Source organism: Athene noctua, chromosome 31 (assembly GCF_965140245.1).
Source record: "Athene noctua chromosome 31, bAthNoc1.hap1.1, whole genome shotgun sequence".
Classification (NCBI taxonomy): Eukaryota; Metazoa; Chordata; class Aves; order Strigiformes; family Strigidae; genus Athene; species Athene noctua.
In genome coordinates, this window is record NC_134067.1 from 1,162,424 (window position 1) to 1,184,194 (window position 21,771).

General features: G+C 57.8%; 3 protein-coding genes across 4 annotated transcripts; all 3 read right to left on the bottom strand.

Annotated features, from left to right (window-relative positions):
* Positions 1-2: 2 nt before the first annotated feature.
* COLGALT1 (collagen beta(1-O)galactosyltransferase 1) lies at positions 3-9,015 on the bottom strand. The gene is made up of 12 exons (XM_074929966.1): positions 8,761-9,015; positions 8,566-8,676; positions 7,513-7,630; positions 7,293-7,427; positions 6,167-6,371; positions 5,013-5,132; positions 4,815-4,891; positions 3,362-3,468; positions 3,140-3,272; positions 2,171-2,298; positions 1,890-2,096; positions 3-336 (listed from the first exon to the last, which is right to left on the bottom strand). Exons 1-12 carry the CDS (start codon positions 8,991-8,993, stop codon positions 69-71), a joined length of 1,842 nt encoding a protein of 613 aa, XP_074786067.1. The 5' UTR covers positions 8,994-9,015; the 3' UTR covers positions 3-68.
* Positions 9,016-9,821: 806 nt separating this feature from the next.
* On the bottom strand, positions 9,822-18,443 carry NIBAN3 (niban apoptosis regulator 3). Its single transcript, XM_074929849.1, has 14 exons — positions 18,389-18,443; positions 17,582-17,655; positions 17,032-17,163; positions 16,581-16,695; positions 14,876-15,025; positions 14,064-14,179; positions 13,876-13,980; positions 13,327-13,489; positions 12,849-13,036; positions 12,493-12,651; positions 12,153-12,269; positions 11,896-12,003; positions 11,225-11,336; positions 9,822-9,931 (listed from the first exon to the last, which is right to left on the bottom strand). The coding sequence occupies exons 1-14, from the start codon at positions 18,441-18,443 to the stop codon at positions 9,828-9,830; spliced, it is 1,698 nt and encodes a 565-aa protein (XP_074785950.1). The 3' UTR covers positions 9,822-9,827.
* A 1,474-nt stretch (positions 18,444-19,917) lies between these two features.
* PGLS (6-phosphogluconolactonase) lies at positions 19,918-21,706 on the bottom strand. Of its 2 annotated transcripts, XM_074930140.1 has the most exons (5): positions 21,246-21,578; positions 21,055-21,162; positions 20,865-20,966; positions 20,374-20,514; positions 19,918-20,242 (listed from the first exon to the last, which is right to left on the bottom strand). In XM_074930140.1, exons 1-5 carry the CDS (start codon positions 21,513-21,515, stop codon positions 20,102-20,104), a joined length of 762 nt encoding a protein of 253 aa, XP_074786241.1. In that variant the 5' UTR covers positions 21,516-21,578; the 3' UTR covers positions 19,918-20,101. The 2 variants fall into 2 exon arrangements, with proteins under 2 accessions (XP_074786241.1, XP_074786242.1); XM_074930141.1 differs by lacking the exon at positions 20,865-20,966 and having other exon boundaries at positions 21,246-21,706.
* Positions 21,707-21,771: the final 65 nt, after the last annotated feature.

Below are 21,771 nucleotides of genomic sequence, written 5' to 3' on the forward strand. Positions count from 1 at the left end.
AATAAAAATAAAATTAGAATTTAAAAGCGGCGCATGTGTGTGTCCCCCCCCCCGCAGCCCCCGCCGGGTCATAGCTCGTCCCGCGCGGCGCTGTCGAGGGGGGACTGGAGCACGTCGGCGTTCTGGGCCTCCCGCCGCAGCTCCTGCTGCTCCTTCATCTTCTGCGACTTGGCCCGGTCCCAGTCGGTGACGGTGGCCTCGTCGTCCCACACCACCGAGGTCTCGGTGTCGCTGACGTAACCTTCCTCCCCCGTGTAGTGGGTGGGGAACACCAGGAGCGGCTCCGCCGAAAACGCCACCAAATCCCGCTTGGCAAAATGTTTGGTGTAATCGGCGCTGGGGAGGGAGAGAGGGGTTAGGGGAAGAGGGGGGAAAAAAGGCAGGAAAAGCGCTTTTTTTTTTTTTTTTCCCCCCCAAAAAAATGCAAAGAGAACAAGGAGGGAGCTCCCGGGATGCTGGAGCGAACCCCTGGTGATGATGAGGATGAGAAAATGGCGCTGAGGGAAGCAAAGAACCGGCGCTGAGGGGAAATGGAGCCAAAGGGACAAGAAAAACAACTCCCAAAGGAGAAGGGACCAGATCTGGGGGAAAACGGAGCCAAAGGAACCCAAAACCATCCTTCAGGGACACAAATCTGTCCCCAAGGTGAAACGGAGCCAAAGGGACAAGAAAAATGACTCCCAAGGGAGAAGAGAAACATATTCAAAGGGACAAGAAACCAACTCTGAGGGGAAGGGACCGGCTCTGCAGGAAAATGGAGCTAAAGGGACCTGAAACCACTTCCCAAGGCCACAAAACTGTCCCCAAGGGGAAATGGAGCTAAAGGGACAAGAAAAACTGATCCAAGGGACAAGAAAAATAGATCCACAGGAAATGGCTCCTGAGGACAACAAAAATGGATCCCAGGGACGAGAAACCAGTTCTGAGGGGAAACGGATCCAAGTGGGTAAGAAACAGATGCAAAAGGGATCAGAAAAATATGTCCTCCAGGATGAAAAGAACAGCTCTGACAAGAAACTATTTCAAAGGCACAAGAAAAAAAAGTCTCTGAGGGGAAAATGCAGCCCCAGGGACAAAAAAAATCACTCCTGAGGAACAAGAAACCAGGTCTGGGGGGAAAATGGCTCCGAAGAGACACAGAACTGTCTCCAAAGGGAGAAGGAACCGTCATTGAGGAGAAACGTCTCCAAGAGGACAAGGAAAATGGCTCCTGAGGGATCAGAAATGGCCTCTGAGGGAAGATGAACCCAAAGGGACAGGGAAACTGGCTCTGAGGGGCAAAAGATCCAAAGGGACAATAAAAGTGTCTCCAAAGGGATAAAACCTTGGCTCCAAGGTAGTGGATCTCCCAAGGGATGAGAGAAACATCTCCAGAGGAACAAGAAACTATTTCTGAGGGGAACTGGAGCCTAAGGGACAAGAAAAGTGTTTCCAAAGGGACAAGAAATGGTCTCTGAGGCGAACTGGAGCCAAAGGGACAGGACAAATCCAGTCTCCCAAGGGAAATGCATCCAGGGGGCAAGAAAATGGCGCCCGAGGGGCAAGAAACCAGCACTGAGGGGAAACAGAGCCAAAGAAATGATACAACGCGATTCACAAAATGTCTCCAAGAGAAACAGCTCCAGAGGGACAAGAAACCATTTCTGAGGGGAACTGGAGCTAAAGGGACGGGAAAAATCCAGTCTCCCAAGGGAAATACATCTGGGGGGGCAAGAAAATGGCGCCCGAGGGGCAAGAAAATGGTGCCCAAGGGGCAAGAAACCAGCACTGAGGGGAAACAGACCCAAAGAAACGATCCACCGGGATTAGAGAAACGTCTCCAGAGGGACAGGAAGGGGCCACCTCTCCCTGCCCCACAGCGCCCCCAGATCCCCACCCCGGGGACTCACAGCGGGTGTTTGTTGAACATGACGGGCAGGAACTCGTCAACCGGCAACATCTTGTCCAGCGGCTCGGCCGCCAGCAGCTTCCGGGCGCCCGACAGCGAGAGGACGTAGCCCAGCGTCCAGTACGAGTAATCGGCTTCCACCAAGTTCCTCACCCTCGGCACCGACCTCTCCGGCCGTTCCACCTGCATCCGCTTCCGCCCGATGTAACTGCGGGAGAGACGACGGCCTCGTTAACGCCGGCGAGTCGTTTTTGCCGCCGGGTAATTAGCGACCGGACTCACATCAGGTCCCAGGGCAGCCCCTCTGCTTCCAGGTCGTGCATCAGGTTCATCAGGCGGCGCTTGAAGAAGATCTCGAAGCGCAGGTCGTCCTCGAACACCACCGACTTCTCCAGCCCCCGCGCCACGATCTGCGGAGTTAACGGAAAATGCGGGATTTTACAGGAAAAGGGACGTTTCCCAGTTCTCCTGGAGGTTGGAGGGATGGGAATGGGGCTGGGGCTTGGCAGGAGCAATGTCAGTCCCGGGCAGCTCCAACAGCGGGCCCGCAGGATTAAGGATTAGTCCCGTCCTTCCCACTGGGATTAGGGATTAGTCCCCTTCGTTACCATCAGGATTAGGAGTTTTCCCCTTCCTTCCCGCTGGAATCAGGGATTTGTCCCCTTCCTTAACACCCACATTAAGGACTCATCCCCTTCGGTGCTGTCAGGACTAAGGACTCGTCCCCGTCCTTCCCCTCAGAATTAGGGATTTGTCTCCTTTTTCCTGTCAGGATTAGGGATTTGTCCCCTCAGGATCAGGGATTTGTCCCCTTTTTTCCTGTCAGGATTAGGGATTTGTCCCCTCCCATTCCCTCAGAATTAAGGATTTGTCCCATTTTCCTGTCAGGATTAGGGATTTGTCCCCTCAGGATCAGGGATTTGTCCCCTTTTTCCCTGTCAGGATTAGGGATTTGTCCCCTCCCCTTCCCTCAGAATTAAGGATTTGTCCCATTTTCCTGTCAGGATTAGGGATTTGTCCCCTCAGGATCAGGGATTTGTCCCCTTTTTTCCTGTCAGGATTAGGGATTTGTCCCCTCCCTTCCCATTGGGATTAGGGCCTCATCCCCTTCATTACCCCCAGGACCAGACATTCTTTCCTCCCCTTCCCATCAGGACTAAGGATTCTCCCCTTCGTTACCACCAGGATTAGGGCCCTGTCCCCTTCCCTGTCGGTCTTAGGCCCCCCCCTCGCCCCTCCCCAGCCCCTCACCTCCTGCCAGACGCGGTAGTGGCTGAGGAAGCAGCCCAGCTCGCCCTTGGTGAGCGGCCGCCCGTGGTAGGGGTCCTTGTACCCCGGCAGCATTCGGATGCCCAGCGCCTCCACCTCACTGCTGTTCATGGCTCTGCAAAGCCAACGGCTCAGCCCTGGGGGGGCCACGGACCCCCTGGGGTCCCCCCCGGACCCCCAAGCGCAGCGCCCCCCCGGACTCACTTGCCATCCACGGCCTCCACCAGTTTGCAGGCGATCTCCTGCTCGTACAGCGTCCGCAGCATCCGCTCGCGACGGTCTGCACGCCGCTTCAAGTTAATCATGAAAACCTGAAAAGGGGGGGAAAAACTCAAAATTCAGAAGAGAGGAGAGAAAAAAACCCACAAAATCCAGAAGGGAGGGTGAAGGAAAAAAAACATTCAGAAGAGAGAGGGGGGAAAAAAAAAACAAAATCCAGAAGAGAGGGGGGGAAAACCCCCCAAATTCGGAAAAGTGTGTGAAGGAAAAAAACAAAATTCAGAAGAGAGGGAGGGAAAACAACACAAAAAACAAAAGAGAGGGGGGGAAACCCCAAAATTCAGAGAAGTGTGTGAAAGAAAAAAACAAAATTCAGAAGAGAGGGGAGAAAAATCCCCACAAAATCCAGAAGGGAGGGTGAAGGAAAAAAAAACAATTCAGAAGAGAGGGAGGGGAAAAAAACCAAAATCCAGCAGAGGGGGGGGAAATCCCCCAAAATTCAGAGAAGTGCGTGAAGGAAAAAACCAAAATTCAGAAGAGAGGGGAGAAAAAAAATCACAAAATCCAGAAGGGAGGGTGAAGGAACAAAAACAAATTAGGAAGAGAGGGAGGGGAAAAAAAACTAAATCCAGAAGACAGGGGGGGAAAACCCACAAAATTCAGAAAAGAGTGTGAAGGAAAACCACAAAATTCAGAAGAGGGTGAAGAAAACCAAAAAAACAACATGCAGAAAAGAGGAACCCCAAAATCCAGAAGAGAAAGTGAAAGAAAAAAACAAAATCCAAAAGAAGGGGGGAAAAAAATACCAAAGTTCAGAAGAGAGGATGAAGGAAAAAAAACCAAAATCCAGAAGGGGGGAAAACCCTTAAAATTTAGAAGGGGTAAGAAGTCCAAAAATCCAGAAGGCAAAGGAAGAAAGAAAAATGCAGAAAAGGAGGGAAAAAAATCCCAAAGCTCAGAAGAGAGGGGGAAAAAAAATCCAGAAGAAAAGATGAAGGAAAATAACAAAATCCAGGAGAGAGGGGAGAAAAAAGCCAAAATTCAGAAAAGAAAAAAAAAAAAAAAAAAACACCAAAAAATTCAAGAGAGGAAAAAAAACACACCAAAAATTCAGACAGGAGGAACACACCCCCTGAATCCAGAAAAGGGGAGGGGACGTGACACAATATCCAGAAGAGGGGGGAACACACGATCCCCCAAAATCCAGAATAAAAAGGGAAGGAAAAAAATAAATCCAGAGGATGGGGGGGATGCGACAACACAGACAAAACTCAGAATAAAGGGGAAAAAAAAACCAAACAACCAACCCCTCCCATCCAGAAGAGAAGGGAAAAATACTCCAAAATCCAGAAGGGGGCTGATGACCCAAAATCCAAAAGAGGGGAGAACCCCCCCAAAATCCAGAGGAGAAGGGGACCCCCCCCCGCCAGGTGCTCACCTCGTCGAAGCCCATCTTGTCGGGGACCTTGGGGGGCACCCAGACGTGGGGCGACGGCTCCGCCGGGGGGTGCTTGACTGCGGGGGGACGAGGGAGAAACCCGGCTGGCGTGGATCCTGCCGGAGCCTCCCGGGACCCCGGGGGGGCCCCCAAGGGTGTCGTATCCCCCCCCCCGCCACCCCGTCCCCGGGCGCTCACCCATGATCTCCAGCTGGACGTGCAGGAAGCTCTCGGCCTCGTCCCGCAGGGTGCTGTGCGACCGCAGCGGCACCGGCAGGAACCCGAACACCTCCCGGTTACAGACGAACATCTGCACTTCTGAAATTAAGCCCGGACTTAAGCCAGGCTGGAGCTAAGCCAGGCTGGAGTTAAAGTTAAGGCCGGGCTGAAGTCAACACCGGGATGAAGCTGGAGTAAGTGAAGTGGAGCTGAAGTTAAGCAGGGCTGAAGTTAAAGTTAAGTCAGGCTGAAGTTAACACCAGGCTGAAGTTAAAAGTTAAGTCAGGCTGAAGTTAAAAGTTAAGCCAAACTGAAGTGAATACCAGGCTGAAGTTAAAGTTAGGCCAAATTGAAGTTAAGCCAAGTTGAAGTTAACACCAGGCTGAAGTTCAAGTTAAGTCAGGCTGAAATTAACACCACGCTGAAGTTAAAGTTAGGCTAAGTTTAAGTTAACATCAGGCTGAAGTTAAAAGTTAAGTCAGGCTGAAGTTAAGTCAGGCTGAAATTAACACCAGATGAAAGTTAGGCCAAGTTGAAGTTAACCCCAGGCTGAAGTTAAAATTAACTCCTAGCTGAAGTCAACACTGGCCTGAAGTTCAAGTAAATTAAGTGGGGCTGAAGTTAAGCAGAGACGAAGTTGAAGTTAAACCAGGCTGAAATTTACACTAGCCTGAAGTTAAAATTAAGTCAGGTTGAAGTTAACACTCAGCTGAAGTCAACACTGGCCTGAAGTTGAAGTAAAATTAAGCGAAGCTGGTTAAGCAGGGCTGAAGTTAAAGTTAAGCCAGGCTGAAGTTAACGCCTAGCTGAAGTTAAAATTAACACCAGGCTGAAGTCAACACTGGCCTGAAGTTAAACTAAATTAAGCTGGGCTAAAATTAAGCAGGGTTGAAGCTAAAGCTAAGCGGGGCTGAAATGAACCTTAGGGTGAAGTTAAAAGTTAAGCAAGCCTAAAGCTAACAACACCACCAGCCTAAAGCTTACGTCCACACCAGCCCAACATCAAAATGAATGCCAGCCCAAAGCCAAAACCACCCCCAGCCTAAAGGGAAAGCCAAAGCCAGCCTAAAATTTAAAGCCAAGGCCAGCCCAAAGCTGACGCCAGCCTAAAGCTGAACCCCCGGCAGGCTCACCCGCCTGGCGGCAGGAGAAGGCGAAGACGATGATGTCGTCGAAGGCCCAGGTGTAGTCGGGGTGCGGGGGGTAGAAGGCGAGGGCGCGCGAGGCCGCCTTGCGCAGGTCCAGCAGCAGCGTGGAGTGAACCATGGGCACGGCGAAGCAGCCCCGGCGCTCCCGCTTCCGCACCGGCAGGTAGGCCGGAGTCCGCCTGTAGTAACCCTGCGGGGGCAGGAGCCACCCTGGGTGCCTGGGATGGGGGTGAAATGGCACCCAAGGGACCCAGCACCCAGGGGATACAGGACCTGACACCCAAGGGACCTGGCACCCTAAGGACTTAGCCCCTGGAGAATCCAGCACCCAAAGGACTCACAGGACCCAGCACCCAAGGGACCCAGCACCCAAGGGAGACCTGGCACCTGGAGGACCCAGCACCCAAGGGAGACCTGACACCCTGGGGACCTAGCCCCTGGAGAATCCAGCACCCAAAGGACCCACAGGACCTGGCACCCAGTGGCCACAGCACCCAAGGGACCCAATACACAGGGGACCTGGCACCTGTAGGACCTGACACCCTGAGGACTTAGCCCCTGGAGAATCCAGCACCCAAAGGACCCGGCACCCAAGGGATCCCGCACCCAAAGGACCCAAGGGAGACCTGGCACCTGGAGGACCCAGCACCCAAAGGACCTGACACCCTGAGGACTCAGCCCCTGGAGGATCCAGCACCCAAAGGACCCACAGGACCTGACACCCAGGGGATACAGCACCCAGGGGACCCACAGGACCCAGCACCCAAGGGAGACCTGACACCCTGGGGACTCAGCACCTGGAGGATCCAGCACCCAGTGGACCCAGCACCCAAGGGACCAGAGGACCTGGCACCCAGGGGATACAGCACCTGCAGGACCCAGCACCCATGGGCTACGGCACCCTGGGGACCCACAGGACCCAAGGGACCAGAGGACCTGGCACCCATGAGACTTGGCAAACCTGGCACCCAGGGGACCCAGCACCTGGAGACCCCAGCACCCACAGGATGCAGCACCCATGGCACCCAGAGGCCCCAGCACCCACGGCACCCAGCAGACCTAGAAGATGCAGCACCCATGGCACCCATAGCACCCCGGGCCCGTCCCTCACCTGCGCCGTCATCCCGCACCAGAAGTTGGAGTAGGCGGCGCGGGAGTCCAGCATGGGCGCCACCACCGTCCTGTTCTCCGCCATCAGCAGCCCCAGCGTGTCGGGGTTGGTCAGGACGTTGTCGGCGTCCAGGAACTGCTCGACGGCACCCAGACCCCGTCAGCGTCCCCCCTGAGATTGCACCCGTGGCCCCCCCCGGCTCCGTGGGACCCCCCCGTACCAGCAAGTAGTCGGCCCAACTGGCGCGGGCCGAGTCCAGCGCCGCCTGGCGCAGCTTCATCACGTGCTCGTAGCGGGAGGGGGACCAGTGCTTGGGGCCCTCCTCGTCGGGGTATGACCTGAGGGGGGGGCCATGCTGTCACCCTGACCCCCCCCCGGCACCCACAGGGGTCCCCCTGGATATGGGTGCCCATAGAGATAACACCCCCCCCCCCCATCTCCAAACCTGGGCACCCACAGCCCGTGGAGAGACTGCTTGGGCTGGGGATCCCTGGACCATGGGGAGCCCCCCCCAAAAAAAACAGACACCCCCAGCCCACGGGGCTCCCCCTGAACACAGGCACCCATAGGGACACCCCCCCAAAAAACCTGAGCACCCCCAGCCCACGGGGCTCCCCCCAAACTTGGGTGCCTACAGCCTGTGGGGACCCCCCCAAAATCAGACACCCACAACCCACGGGGACACCCCCCCCCCCCCAAACCCAGACACTCCCAGCTCACGGGGACTGCCCAAAATCAAACGCCCACAACCCACGGGGACCCCCCCGCCCCAAAACCTGGGCACCTGCAGCCCATGGGGAACCCCCCCCCCAAAAAAACAGCCACCCCCAGCCCACGGGGCTCCCCCCAAACACGAGCACCCACAGGAACCCCCCCCCAAAACCAGCCACCCCCAGCCCACGGGGCTCCCCCCAAACACGAGCACCCACAGGAACCCCCCCCCAAAACCAGCCACCCCCAGCCCACGGGGCTCCCCCCAAACTTGGGTGCCTGCAGCCTGTGGGGACCCCCGCAAAATCAGACACCCACAACCCACGGGGACACCCCCCCCCCAAAACCAGCCACCCCCAGCCCACGGGTCTGCCCCCAAACACGGACACCCACAAGGACCCCCCCCAAAACCAGCCACCCCCAGCCCACGGGTCTGCCCCCAAACACGGACACCCACAAGGACCCCCCCCAAAACCAGCCACCCCCAGCCCACGGGTCTGCCCCCAAACACGGGCACCCACAGGGACCCCCCCCGATCCCCAAACCTGTGCCCCCCCCTCACCGCGGCTCCTCCATGGGCCGCCACTCCACGCGGTGGTAGAGCCCCCGCACCCGCACCAGCCACTCCCGCAGCAGCGCCGTCGTGTTGTCCACGCTGTGATCCACCGCCACCCTGCGTGGGGACACCCGCGCCGCCGCCATGAGTCCCGCGGCCCCCCCGCGCCCCCCCGCCCCGTCCCCCCGCGCGTCCGCGCACCACAGCGCCGTCCGCTCCTTGGGGTGCCGCAGCCGCTCCAGCGCCCCCAGCGTGGCGGGCAGCGCGTGGGCCGCGTTCCGCGCCAGCAGCGCCACGGTCACGCGCGGGGGCAGCACCGGCGACTCGGGGCTCCAGCGCTCCTCGGGGAAATACGCGACCACCGGCCCCGGGCCCGGCCCCGCCGCCGCCACCAGCAGCAGCAGCAGCGGCGGCCACGGCCCCGCCGCCGCCATCCTGGGCCGCCCGCGGCTCCGCCTCCCCCCCGCCCCGCTCCTCCTCCCCTCTCCCCCCGGCCCGGCTCCTCCCCGCCCCACCGCCCTCTCCCTCCTCCCCCTCCTCCTCCTCTGCCCCCCCGCTCCTTCCTCTCCCCTCACCCCACCTCCCTCCCCTCTCCTCCCTGCCCCATCTTCCTCCCCCTCTCACCCTCCATTTCGGCTCCTCCCTGCCCCCTTTCCCTCTCCCCCCTCCGTCCTCCCGCCTCACCTCTCGCCCACCCCATCTCCCTTCCCCTCCTTCCTCCTGCCCCATCTCCCTTCCCCTCTCCCCTCCCGCTCCCCGCAGCCCCATCTTCCTCCCACCCGCCATTTCAGCTCCTCTCTGCCCCATTTCCCTTTCCCTCTCCCCCATTTCTGCCCCCCCGCCCCATCTCCCTCTCCCCACTCTCCCCCCATCCCATCTCCCTTCCCTCTCCCCCATTCCAGCTCCCTGCCCCATCTCCCTCCCCCCCATATCTCCTCCTGCCCCATCTCCCTCTGCTGCCCTTCTCCCCTCCACTCCACTCCTCCCTGCCCCATCTCCCTTCCTCTCCTTCCCCGACCCAGCTCCCTCTCCCCCATCTCTCCTCCTGCCCCCTCTCCAGCTCCTCCCTGCCCCATCTCCCTCTGTCCCTGTCCCCCTGCCCCATCTCCCTCTCCCCCCACCCTCTGTGCCCCCCCCAGCACACTCCACACACACGTTGGCCATTTCCAATCGCTCCGTTCTTCACTGGACACTCTGGGATCCCCCCTCCAGCCCCACATCCCCCTGCCCACCCCGGGGGGGTCACCCCTGGGGGTCTCCCCGGCTCCTCAGCCCATCTCCTCGTAGAGCAGCTCCTCGGTGCTGCGGGGCAGGGGGGAGCAGCTGCCGCCGCGGAGGTTGTGTCTGTCCCGGGACGAGGCCTCGGCCAGCGCTGAAAGGGAACAGGGTCACCCAAAGCCTGCCTTTACCTTCCAAATTCGCCTTGCAATATTCAAAATCTCACACTTCAAACATTTTGAATGTTAAATTACCAGTTTTCAAGTATCTTTACCTTCAAAACTTCACCCTTCCGAGTATCTTTAACTTCAAACCGTTACTTTCAAATACATTACCTTCAAAATTTCAAGTATCTTCACCTTTGAAATGCCACTTTCAAGTATTTTACCTTCAAAATTCCACTTTCAAGTATCTTTACCATCAAAATTTCACACTTCCAATTACCCTTACCTTCAAAGTGTTACTTTCAAGTATTTTTACTTTCAAAATTTCAAGTATGTTTACCTTTGTAATGCTACTTACTAGTATTTTACCTTCAAAACATGAAGCATTTTTGCCTTCAAAATGTTATTTACCTTCAAAACGTCAAGCATCTTTACCTTCAAAATGTTACTTCCAAGTATCTCTACTTCAAATTTGCACTTTCAAATATTTTACTTTCAAAATTTCAAGTATCTTTACCTTTGAAAAGTTATTTTGGAGCATCTTTGCCTTTGAAATGTTAAGAGTATTTTTACTTTCAAAATGTTTCTTTCAAGTATTTCACCCTCAAAATTGTACTTTCAAGTATCTTCACCTTCAAAACCTCACACTTTTGAGTATCTTTACCTTCAAAATGTTATTCTCAGGTACTTCTACCTTCAAAATTCTACTTCTCAGTACGAGTTTCAAGTCAAATTCTCCCAATTTGACTTTCAAAGCCAGCACCACTGCCCCAGCTCAGTCTGATTTTACCCCGATTTCACGCTCGGCCGATGGAAAACCACCAACAGCTTTAGAAATACGTGAAATACCGCTGCTGCCCGTCCCCCCCCCACCCCGCCCCGGGCATCTGAAGAGGGTTTAAGCCGTTGGCAGACGCGCAGCCCCCGCGTCACCCGGCCCATAAAAGCTGCCCTGTTCGGCGCAGCCCGTCCGTGACATCACGCCTGTAAAATGAGATGATTTTTCCCCCCGGCTTTGGCCAGCGGGAGGTTTCGAGGTTCCAGCCAGCGAGGGGGAGGAAAAAGAAAACTGGCAGGAAGAAAATCATTCGGCCCTGGGATTCTGGAACGGACCGAGAGCAACATCTGGAAAGAAACTTGAATGTACAAACATGGAAATCGCTGTTTAACAGCTCAAAATAACCCCCAGAATCTGCCGCGTACAGAAACGCAGCAGCGACGACTTGGCGACTGGAAATATTTTGACGGGGGATGCTCGGGCCTGGGGCACGCAGCCCCCTCACCTTTGCCAACCGCCTGCTGCAGCACAGCCAGGACCGTTTCTTCGTAAATATTTTCCAGGTTGATGATGCCGCTGAAGTCGGCAAACACGAAGCTCTCGAACTGCGGCAGCTCCTGCCCGGGGAGGGGAGAGCGGGGCAGCGTCAGCCAGGAGGGGAAGGATTGATGAGAATTGGGTGAGATTCCCCAAAAATTGGCCAGAGCAGCTCCTCATCCCCCCCAAACACTCCCGGGATGTGCTACAGGGGACTCGATCCAGGCAGCGTTCTGGCACGGCGAAGGGGAAGACCCTTATTTAAAAAAAAAAAAAAAAAAAAAAAAGGGGAATAAAATAAAAATAAAAAGGAGAATGTTCTGGGAAACAGCTACAGGATGGTCACACCCACGGCGGCATGAAACAGAACATGACTTCTGTCCGTTTGGAGGAGATTCTCGGGATGCTGCCTCGGAGAGGGCTGCGGTTTGGCAGCCTGTGCCACCGTCGCTCGAGTTGAAAAGCTCTTTTCTGTGGAGAGACGGTTCCCGAGTGCCAGAAACGTGGCGAGACGGGAAAGCTGCACCGATGGAAGGAGCCGCTGCTTCTCGCTGAACTAAAACCCGCTTGTTTGAGCCTGTTCCCCCCCCGCAGCTGGGTCCCCCCCCGCCCCGAGACCCATGGCGGGCTCGTCCGTACCAGTTTACACCCGGCCTCCAAATGCTTCAGCAAAAACGGAAGAAAAATTCGGAGCAGCCACTCCTGAGCGAACCGCTTCCGGGCAGAGCCGCTGTCATAATCAAACTTCTGCAATTCAATTCAAAAGAGGATCAATCCCTTTGCCCCGACCTCCCGGCGCGCGAGCGACATGACGGAGAAAATAAACCAAACCAAAACCACCCAAACTGTGTCTAAACAAACCCGTAAAAGGCAAGAGAGAGCACCCCGCGCCTCACCTTCAGCACCCGCTCTTTGACCTTCCCCAGCATTTGGGGGAGCTGGTGGCAGGCGGCTGCCCGGCCGAGGTGCTGCTGCGAGAGCTGCTGGAAGGTGTGGGTGCAATTCTGCATCAGCTGCAAGAGAAACAACCCGATTTCGCTCCCCACCTCGCCCCCGGTGCCAGCGTTTTCCTCCTCCCTGAGCCAACTTGGTTTTAAACAAAGAAAAAAAAAAAAAATTTTTTTTCACGCCTTCAGCTTCCTGCTTTTTGGGCAGCCCAAGGAGAAAACGGGGAGCGAGCGGCTGAGGCTGGAGCCAGCCGGCAGCGTCGGCCCCTCCCTGAGCGTCACCACAGACCTGCTGCATCAGGTCCTGAGCGCCGAGGACCAGGCTGGTCACGCCGCGGAAGCCAAACCGCTCCTCCAGGCCCCGCAGGCTCTCTCGGTACAGGTCAGCCTCCTCGTAGCACGGGCGCATGGCGTCGGGCTGCCACGGCGTCGTCCCCAGCGCCAGGAGCTACGGCGGAGCAGCGGCGTGTCGCCGGGGCTCTGCACGGCCTGGGGCCGCCCGCTGCCCCCTCCCCGGCGGCCCAGAGACGCTCAGCGCCGACCGACGCTCAGCCCTCGCGCCAGGATTCGACGCCGATTCAAACTGAGACACCTCAGGAATCGTTTTTCCCCCACCACGACGGTGAGAGCGCGCGGCCGCGTTACCTCCTCCTGCAGGACGGCCACGGGCGAGCTCCGGGCGAGCGCCATCATCTCCTCGGCTCTCTGGGCAAAGAGCGAGCGAACGGCCTCGACGCCGGCGCCGAGGGGACGCAGGAGCTCCTCCAGCACACAGGCCAGCTCCGGCTCCACGCCCCGGGCGCAGCACGACTCCGCCGGGCTCCGCACCACCGCTGCCGACACCGAAAACCCGCGGGTCACCGCACACACCGTGCCGCGCCGGCTCCGCGCCAGCCCGGGGCCCAGCGGGGCCCAGAGCTGTGTAAAAAACATCACCCGAGCTCTTCCACCCCCAAACCTGCTTTATTAAGCCCAAATTCACTGCAGGTTCCCGACCCAACGCTATTCCAGACCAGCACAAAACCCTGCGACAAGAGGCAGACAAATGTCACAGATTCGTCCAGTTGGGTTTTTTTCGTTGAACCTGTGGATTTTTTGCCTTTCATCCCCATGTTGGCCCGACCTTGGAGTTCAGTGGCTATCTGCTCCTTCAGGGTCAGCATCTGATCCAGGTCGGGGCGAATCTTCTTCTCCAGCTTGATCCGTAGCTTTTCTTTCTCCTCCTGAAAACCTTCAAATTCGCTGGAGATTTCATCGAGGACCAGGGAGTAAACCTCCTGGAGAAACTGGGTGGCCAACAACGTGGGCAAACCAGAGACAGAAAGAATAAAGGAGAGGTAAGAGGCACACATTTTGAAAATGTTACCATTTCCTGGCCTCACCACCAAACAAAAACCCACCTCCCATCCGCATCACGCTCCTAAAATTGCGATTTATCCAGCTTCACTTCACCCAAACATCAAGGAATTAATTCCTCCCTCTCCGTTATAACCGTCCCCTCGCTGCCAACACGCAGAACCAGCTGCACCGCTCCCTATTTTTCAGGAATTAGCGGCAAGTCAGCACTTCCTTGAGCACAGAACGGGCCTTTTTTGTTAAATTGTTCTTTATTTGAGGAGTTTACGCCCTCTGAGCGTGCCGGTGTGTGTGTCCTGACTTTCCGGGCGCTCACCTGGAGCCAGCGCCGCTGCCGGCTCCTCTCCGACCCTCCGAAGCTCGGGAGCACCTGGGAGCGCAGCACCGGCAGCAAATCCTCCATCAACACGTTTCCCAGGATCTGAAACCCCAAGGCCAGCCGCTGAAATCACCTCGGAGCAACAACCTCGCCGGGAAGGCTCCGGCCTTGGAGGCTTCACCGACCTCAGGTTCCGACCCCAGGAGAAGATCCTCCGCCCCGTAGCGGCCTCTCTCTTGCTGGTAAAACCGCACGGCTGCCAGGAACGCCTCCGCGTCCAGAGAATCCCTCCTCCGGAGCTCTGAGGACAAAGGATGAGTCAATCCTGGCGAGTTTGACGCCCACATGCAAAGCGATTCCCACCAAACCCTGCGGAATCCCAGAATCATCCCGGTTGGAAAAGCCCTTGAAGCTCCTCCAGTGCCACCATGACCCTCCCCCTGACCCTTCCCAACTCCCCCAGATCCCTCAGCGCTGGCTCAGCCCGACTCTCCAACCCCCCCAGGGATCCCGGGGACTCCCCCCTGCCCTGGGCAGCCCATTCCAACGCCCAACAGCCCCTTCTGCACAGAAATCCTTCCTCAGAGCCAGCCTGACCCTGCCCTGGGCAGCTTGAGGCCATTCCCTCGGGGCCTGGCGCTGGGGCCTTGGCTCCAGAGACTCACCCCCCCTCTCTGCCCCCTCCTGGCAGGGAGTTGCAGAGGGCCAGGAGGTCTCCCCTCAGCCTCCTCTTCTCCAGACTGAACCCCCCCAGTTCCCCCAGCCGCTCCCCAGCAGACCTGTGCTCCAGACCCTGCCCCAGCTCCGTTGCCCTTCTCTGGCCACGCTCGAGTCATTCAATGGCCTTTTTGGGGTGAGGGACCCAAAACTGAACCCAGCAACAAAAAACGATCCCGAGCAAGAATAAAGGCTGCGGGCAGCTCTCGCCCTCTGGCCTCAAACGTGGCGAACCCTGACCGGCACCGGCCCCTCCGCCAGCAGATCCCCCAGAGCTCACCGGTGCCGCGGGAGCGGAGGGCGTCCCCGAGAGCCGCTCTCCAGGCACGGTGTGACCCCGCCGAGCCCACGCGGAGGCAGAAGTGCCGCTGGAAGGGATGGCAGAGGAACAGCAGGAACTCCCCCGGCGCGTCGGCGAAGGGGCTGCCACCTCGGGGAGGAAAACGCAGAATGTCTGCTGGCACGGGGACCGTTTCAACCTTCACTCTCTCCAAAGTCTCTAACCTCTCCCAGCGCCAAGGCTGTCCTTCCCATTTTCATTCAGAAACCCCAATTTACAGATAAAATAAACCCCCGTCCTTCGAGAACGATCCGGGCCGGCGGCGCCTCCGCCGCTCCACAGAAAAGGAGGGGGAGGACGTCGGCCATCAGGCAGGGAAAGGCCAAAGGGACAGGGACGGTGGCACCTCTGCTGGTTTTTTTTTTGCATTATTAAACACAACAAATCAGGAGTTTTGGGGCAGCAAGAACCGTTTGTGAGGGGAGGAGTCCAAATGTTTTGTTCCGAGAGCAAACCAGTAAATCCTTGCTTCCCTTTTAACCAGTATCTGCAGCAGACTGGAAAGATCCCAACCCCAGTAAGATTTTTATGCTAAACGCTGCTGTCTGTAATTTAAACAAACCAACAGTCATTTACAACAGTTCACAACCAGAGATCGACTCCCTTACAGCAGGCAGCTCTAATAAAAGCCAGCGGGCTCAGGCTGGAGAGCTCGGCAGAGGAAACCACTTGAAACAGATTTCACTCCCTGGCAAAGTTTCTCTGCAGCTGCTGCTGGTTTCGTGCCACTCGGGTTTCAGGTTTTCGTTTTCCAGCTGGCCCAGCGCAGGCGGCCCCGAGCCCGGCCGAGGAGAAACGAGGAGCCGGCGGGTTCGGCTGCGGGAGGGTCCCCGAGGCGGGGCCCCGGGTGTCACCCCCGAGCGTCTGCCCAGGCCTAAGGAAGGTTCTCGGGCGTCTTCTGGCGCAAAGGCTCTTGGCTGGACACAGAACCCACTTTGTGCGTTCCCCTCCTCTTCCTCCCTTTCCACTCCTCATCCGTTCCCCTCGTCTTCCTCCCTTCCCCTTCTCATGCTCCTCCCTTCCCCTGACCCTCCTCCATTCCCTTCATCCTCCTGCTCCCCTGACCTTCCTCCATTCTCCTTATACTCATCACCATCCTCCTCCCTTCCCATGACCCTCCGCCATTCTCCTCCTCCTGTTCCCCTGACCTTCCTCAACTCTCATCTTGCTCATCCTTCTCCTCCTCCTCTGTTCCCCTGACCCTCCTCCATTCCCCTCATCCTCCCCCTTCCCGACTCTCCTGTTCTCATCCTCCTCCTCCTGTTCCCGACTCTCCTCCATTCTCCTCCTCCTCTTTTCTCCAGACCCTCCTCCATTCCATTCCCCTCACCTTCCTCTTCCTCCTCCTCCCTTCCCCTGACCTTCCTCCATCTTCTCCTCCTCTTCTGTTCCCCCGACCCTCCTCCATTCCCCTCACCTTCCTCTTCCTCCTCCTCCCTTCCCCTGACCTTCCTCCATTCTCCTCCTCTTCTCCAGACCCTTCTCCGTTCCATTCCCCTCACCTTCCTCCTCCTCCTCCCTTCCCCTGACCTTCCTCCATTCTCCTCACCCTCCTCCATTCCCCTCCTCCTCCTCCTCAGTGCCAAACCAGACTCCGCTCTCAGCCATCCCCCATTTCTTAGCCGCTGCCGCGCCGCAGAGTTACCTGCGAGCCCCTGGCAGAGATCGCTGAGCCACTCGGCGTAGTCGCCCGCCGCCGACAGGAGCCGGTAGCCAGAGAGCGTGGCCGAGCCTCTGGGCTCGCAGCCTTTCCTCAGGGCCTGGCAACGAAACCAAGGGCGAGGCCTCAGTGAGAGCTGCGCGGGCAACGACGAATCCTTCACGCCGACCGCAAGCGGCTTCGTTTCTCGCGGCTCCACGTACACCAGCCGCAGACCCCGGCGCCCCTCGCGCAGCTGAGCAGCCTCAATTAAAACACCAAAAGAATCCAGCGCGCAGCATTTTAAAGAATTTTAAAGGAAACGGGATGTATTTGTGCAGGGATTCTCCGCACGAGGAGAATCATCATGGTGCGAGGTAATCCCAGCGCGGGTTTCACAAGGTACAACCACAAAAAATCCTCTGGTTTAGGGCCTCTGCTCCCGGGCCACGTTTACCTCTTCATTATCAAACCACCGCAGGGTAAAATCTCCGAGCAGAACGAAATAATTCTCCTGCCAGCTGCGGGAATCGCTGTCGTAGTGGGCGAGCACCCCCTCATGCAGAGCGGCGTCGGGCGGCCCCCGGAGCTGAGGACACACAGAGGAGCCACAAAACCTCAGTGAAGGCACGAAACGAGGAGCCGGAGCCGTCGCCTGGCGCGGGCCGAGCCCTTTGGCTACGAGTGTTGTAGAAATAACAGCGAGAGGCAGCTGGACACAGACATCCAGTGGTGGGAAAAAGCAAAGGGCTAAAAAACTGCGTCGGGGCTTTCTGTGGTGATGCTGTGAGGGTCTCTGGCGCTGATTTGTGAGCCAGATCCCGGGCTGCCGATCCCACCGCCTCACCCCTCTTAAAAATTCCTAAATACTTTGAAGGCACAAAAGAGAAGTTTTTCCCTAGAACAGGCGGCGGTTCCACGTAACACCCGGTTCTGGGCTGGGCTCTCACCTGGCTGGGCAGGAGCTGCGGGGCCGCGCTCCCCGGGGGCTCCAGCTCCCCCGAGACACGGCGCAGGAGAGCGGCCGCCAGCTGCCGCCGGTAATGGGGCACGAAGTTCTTCACGGTGGCGTCGGCGCGACCTGCGGGCAGAGCGAGAGCTGGAGCTGGGGGGGTTCCCTCCTCCCACACAGCTCCCGGCTCTTCATTAGAAATTTTTTCTCTCCTCTAACAGCAGCGTGAACTGAGCGCTGAGGCACGAAGCGGTTTCTCTGTATCTCAAGAAACAAAGAGCTGCGGATCTTTATTTCTTGTGCTCGGCGCTGGACTCCGCTCCCAAAGCGCTTTATCACCCCGAGAAAGCACTTGGGAAGGCGCCTGGTCAAAAAGGGATCGGAAGTGTCCAAGGGTCTGATGCTAATTAAGATTGAAAAACAGACTTTATGTGCTACTGCTCTTCCAAACGCTTCTTCTGCCAGCTGGAAAGATGGAACCGAGGGAGGAAATTCATCACCAGCAGCTGCTGAAGTCGCGCCCTGTAAGCGTGAAAAAATCAGGCGAAAAAGCCGCAAGTCGGGAGCTCGGGGAACGTCTCGGGGCGCGGAGAAACACGGTGCCGGCGCCACCGAGGAGGGGGCGTCTCCCAGTGGGGGCCTCGTTTCTCACGGTTGGGCTTTTTCTGTCCCATCAACGCCTTAAAACCGACAGTGAAAGGAGATTTCACGTCCCACGAAGCCCGGACGTGAGCGCAGTGAGTGCCGAGCCACCTGCGGGCACACGAACCCGCCGAGGGCCCCCCCGCTGCAAACGGGATTTATATTTACACCCCCCCCCAATAAAAAACGAGCAGCAGAGACAGCAGAAGGGGCTTCTCACCTCTCAGATACCGGCGCTGCCGCCCGCTCAGAGGGCTCGAACACCTTCCCCCCATCTTCGGCCTCCGCGGAGCGGGGACAGGCCACGGGCCGCCCCCGAGCGTGTTTCTGAATTTCTGAGTTTCTGTCTCGTCCCCTCCAGCTTGTCGGTTCATAAATATTCAAATTAAAGCCTCATATCAACCCCCCCACACCCTCACAAAATAAGGCCTTAAAGGGGCAGCGGCACCTCAGCCATTTCCCAGCCCTTTCTCCCCGTTTCACCCCAAATTTCGTGTGTTAAAACGTCAGTGATTTGGTTTCTGATTTCTTTGGCAGAGCAGGAGACCTCACCCTGGGTCGCCCCAGCGCGGAAGGTCCCGGTTTTGCAGCGGGACGGTGCTCGTTGGGTCTCCTCTCGCCCACCCCCAGCAATAATTAGTGATTACTGTTAATTAACACTGAACTCTTCAAGACGAGATCTGCGCCTGATGGAATTTAAATTCAAGACGCTGAAGCGGTTCAGGCTGTAAATTTACACGATGTTGTGAAAGGAACAACTGGATTTACCCAAACTGGCTCCGGGTGCTCCCCCACCCGCACAAGAAGTGGGTGATGAATTCAGGAACGAGGCAGAAGCGACCAAGCGGGATCCAACAAAGGGGATTTTTCTGAGTTATTTCCAAATTTGAGAGCACAGCACAGAAACAGCCCCGGCGGCCGCTGCCCCACACACCTGCTCTCGCTTCCCCAAACGAGCGGGACAAAATCCGCCACTTTTACCGTTACGAGGCCCCTTCACCCCCGCACAGGACGGGCACAAACAGGAAACTCTGAGCAGAAACGTTCAGCCCCCACAGCAGCCCCCAGGCTGGGCAAAAAGCCCAACTACTTTTAATACGAGGAAATCAAAGGGGAGGGAGATAATTTAGAAAAAGCCCTAAAGCCGGATGGAAAAAGGTTTTGGAAACACCAGAGGGGTAACACGGTGCTGCTGCGTGGGAGAAGCTGCTTCCTCCAGACCCAGGACTGGCCACGTGAAGTTTTACCACTCACGTTTCCCAAAACCATCTTGATAAAACTCAGGTCATTCATCAGCTCCAAGAAAGAGGGGATTGTGTGATTCCAATTATTTTTTTACACTTAAAAAGATCTTGTCTGCACGCATCTGCTTCGCTTTGTGTTTTTAAGATGCGGAGCTGTTATCAGGCAGATACAAACCTGATTTAGTTTGTGTTTAATTCACCCCCCGCGAGTTCTCCGAGTCCCATCCAGCTCTTTCATCGTTTATCTGTAAATACCCACATCCAGCCCAGGAATCTCAATTCCTATTTTTTATCCCCAGATCTGGGAGGGAATTGCTGCGCTTCCTAGACTGCAGAAGCCTTTTCTGACTCTGACACAGTTCCCTTCCTGCGGTTTATCACCACTGAAACCTCACTGCTACGGGTGTGGGGGAAACAGGCAGGAAGGAGCCGCGGGTGCTGGTTTGGGGACAAACTAAAAGGAGTTTTAAGTCAGGATTAAAAAAAACAAACAAGCGAGGAAGATCTGGAATCCATCTGTTTAATATCAGCCCTCGCCTTGACCTCGCAGCCACTGACCCGAAGGTGACGTGGAAATTCGCGTTCGCAAAGCACCGTTTGGTCCAGAAAGAAGAAGAAAAATAATTTTCAAAAGCAGGTTTTGTGCCACCACAGAGCGCGGGGTCCTTTGCCGCCGTCGGAGCCCGACTCTACGCGCCGGGATGTTTCTCAACGGGGCCGGTCAGTTCTTTGGCCGCTGCCTCATCCAGGAACCAGAGCAGCTGCCCCGAGCGAGGCCGGACACGAGCAGCGGGGAGGGGGTTCTCCTCCTCCCCCCCTTCCAAAATGCGCTGTTGGGAGAGAGGGAGCGGAGCCTCAGCCGGGCGGGCAGCGAAAGGGAACCGCCAGCACCTCCTGAGCACTCGTTCCCTAAAAACAGCCTGGATTTTTGTTAAGAAAAAAGAACGGTTTGGGTCCAAACCTTTAAAATGGCAGCTTTGCCCTCCCCCGTAGCCACGAAGACGACCGTCCGCGCGGCGTTCAGCACCGGCAGCGTCAACGTTATTCGCTCCGGGGGTGGCTTTGGGGAGTCGGTGATGGCGGCGACTATTTTCTCTTCCTCCTATTGGAGCGAAAACAGTGAAAGAAGGGGAAAAAAAAAAAAAAAAAAGCCAAAGCAGGGGAGTGATCTGGGCTCTGCCCATAAACGGGGCGAGCGGGGCTGAGGGTGCTGAGCCCTCCCACACCCCCATCTGAGCCAAAATCTTTTTTTGTTTCCCCTCAAAATCAGGAGAAATTTAAAAGAAACGAGCAGGGGACTGAGTCAACAGTTTTTTTCTCCCTGGAACAGCTTTATTCTCTCCTTTTTGTTAAACTCCAGCCACCCCCCACCCCCGTCGGGAGCAGCGGCCGATGAAGCCCCCGGAGCAGCAGCGTGTGCCCCCCCCGCCCCGGACACCCGTGGGGACCCACCTGGAGCAGGGGGTGCCCGGGGAAGAGAGAGCAGGTGTGTCCGTCCGGGCCGATCCCCAGCACCAGGAGGTCGAAGACGGGCACGTCCTGGCCCGGGAAGGCCTGCGGGGACACCGGGAGGTGGCACCGGGGACACCGGGAGGTGGCACCGGGGACCCCCTGCACCCTCCCGTCCCCCCGGGACCGGTACCTGGCGGAGCTGCGCGGCGTAGTCGGCGGCGGCGGCGGCGGGCGGCAGCCCGGGGGTGGGTGCCAGCACTCGCGGCCCCGGGGCGAGCAGCCGCGGCAGCAGCTGTGTCTGCGGAGAGGGGACGTGGCGGGAGGCGATCAGGCCAGGCCTGGGACCGGCCCCGCAGCCCCGCCGGCCCCGGCCCCGCTCACCCCGTAGGCCCCGGCGGTGCTCTCCGGGTGCTCGGGCGGCACCAGCCGCTCGTCGCAGAAGGCCACGAGCCAGCGGGCCGGGGCGGCGGCATCAGCGAGGGCGGGGGGCAGGTCCCGGGCGAGGAGCCCCACCAAGCTCCCCCCGGAGAGCCCCAGCGAGAAGCGCCCGTCGGCTCCCGCCGCCCGCTCGGCCACCAGCCGCGCCAGGGCCGGGCCCAGCTCCTGCGGGGACGGGAACACCGAGACGCGGCGGGGCGCGGCTGCGGCCATAGCGGCGGTGGCGGCGACGGGGGGGGCTGCCCGGGAGCGGCGCGCCGGAAGTGATGCGATTCGCGCGCCGGAAGTGGTGCGGGGCGCCGTTGCCTAGCAACCCGCGGCCTAGGCCTACCCGCCCGTCCCAGGCCCCGGCCCCGCGTCCCGGCGCAGGCGGAAGGAGGGAGGCGGAGGCGGGCTGAGCTCCCACAGTTTTACCCCCGTTCCAAGCACAAAGCCCCGACCCCTCGTCGCCACAAGCACCGGCCTCCGC

Coding starts and splice junctions, on each gene's coding strand:
- NIBAN3 (XM_074929849.1), bottom strand. CDS start 18,443: ATGGGGGGAAGGTGTTCGAGCCCTCTGAGCGGGCGGCAGCGCCGGTAT. Junction 17,656..18,388: donor GCAGCGCCGGTATCTGAGAG/GTGAGAAGCCCC, acceptor CTCTGCCCGCAG/GTCGCGCCGACGCCACCGTG. Junction 17,164..17,581: donor CGGCCGCTCTCCTGCGCCGT/GTCTCGGGGGAG, acceptor GTGTGTCCTCAG/CTCCGGGGGCCGCCCGACGC.
- PGLS (XM_074930140.1), bottom strand. CDS start 21,515: ATGGCCGCAGCCGCGCCCCGCCGCGTCTCGGTGTTCCCGTCCCCGCAG. Junction 21,163..21,245: donor GCACCGCCGGGGCCTACGGG/GTGAGCGGGGCC, acceptor CCCTCTCCGCAG/ACACAGCTGCTGCCGCGGCT. Junction 20,515..20,864: donor CCGGGCACCCCCTGCTCCAG/GTGGGTCCCCAC, acceptor TCGCTCCAATAG/GAGGAAGAGAAAATAGTCGC.
- COLGALT1 (XM_074929966.1), bottom strand. CDS start 8,993: ATGGCGGCGGCGGGGCCGTGGCCGCCGCTGCTGCTGCTGCTGGTGGCG. Junction 7,631..8,565: donor CGGCCCATGGAGGAGCCGCG/GTGAGGGGGGGG, acceptor CCCCCCCCTCAG/GTCATACCCCGACGAGGAGG. Junction 5,133..6,166: donor CTTCTCCTGCCGCCAGGCGG/GTGAGCCTGCCG, acceptor GCTTAATTTCAG/AAGTGCAGATGTTCGTCTGT.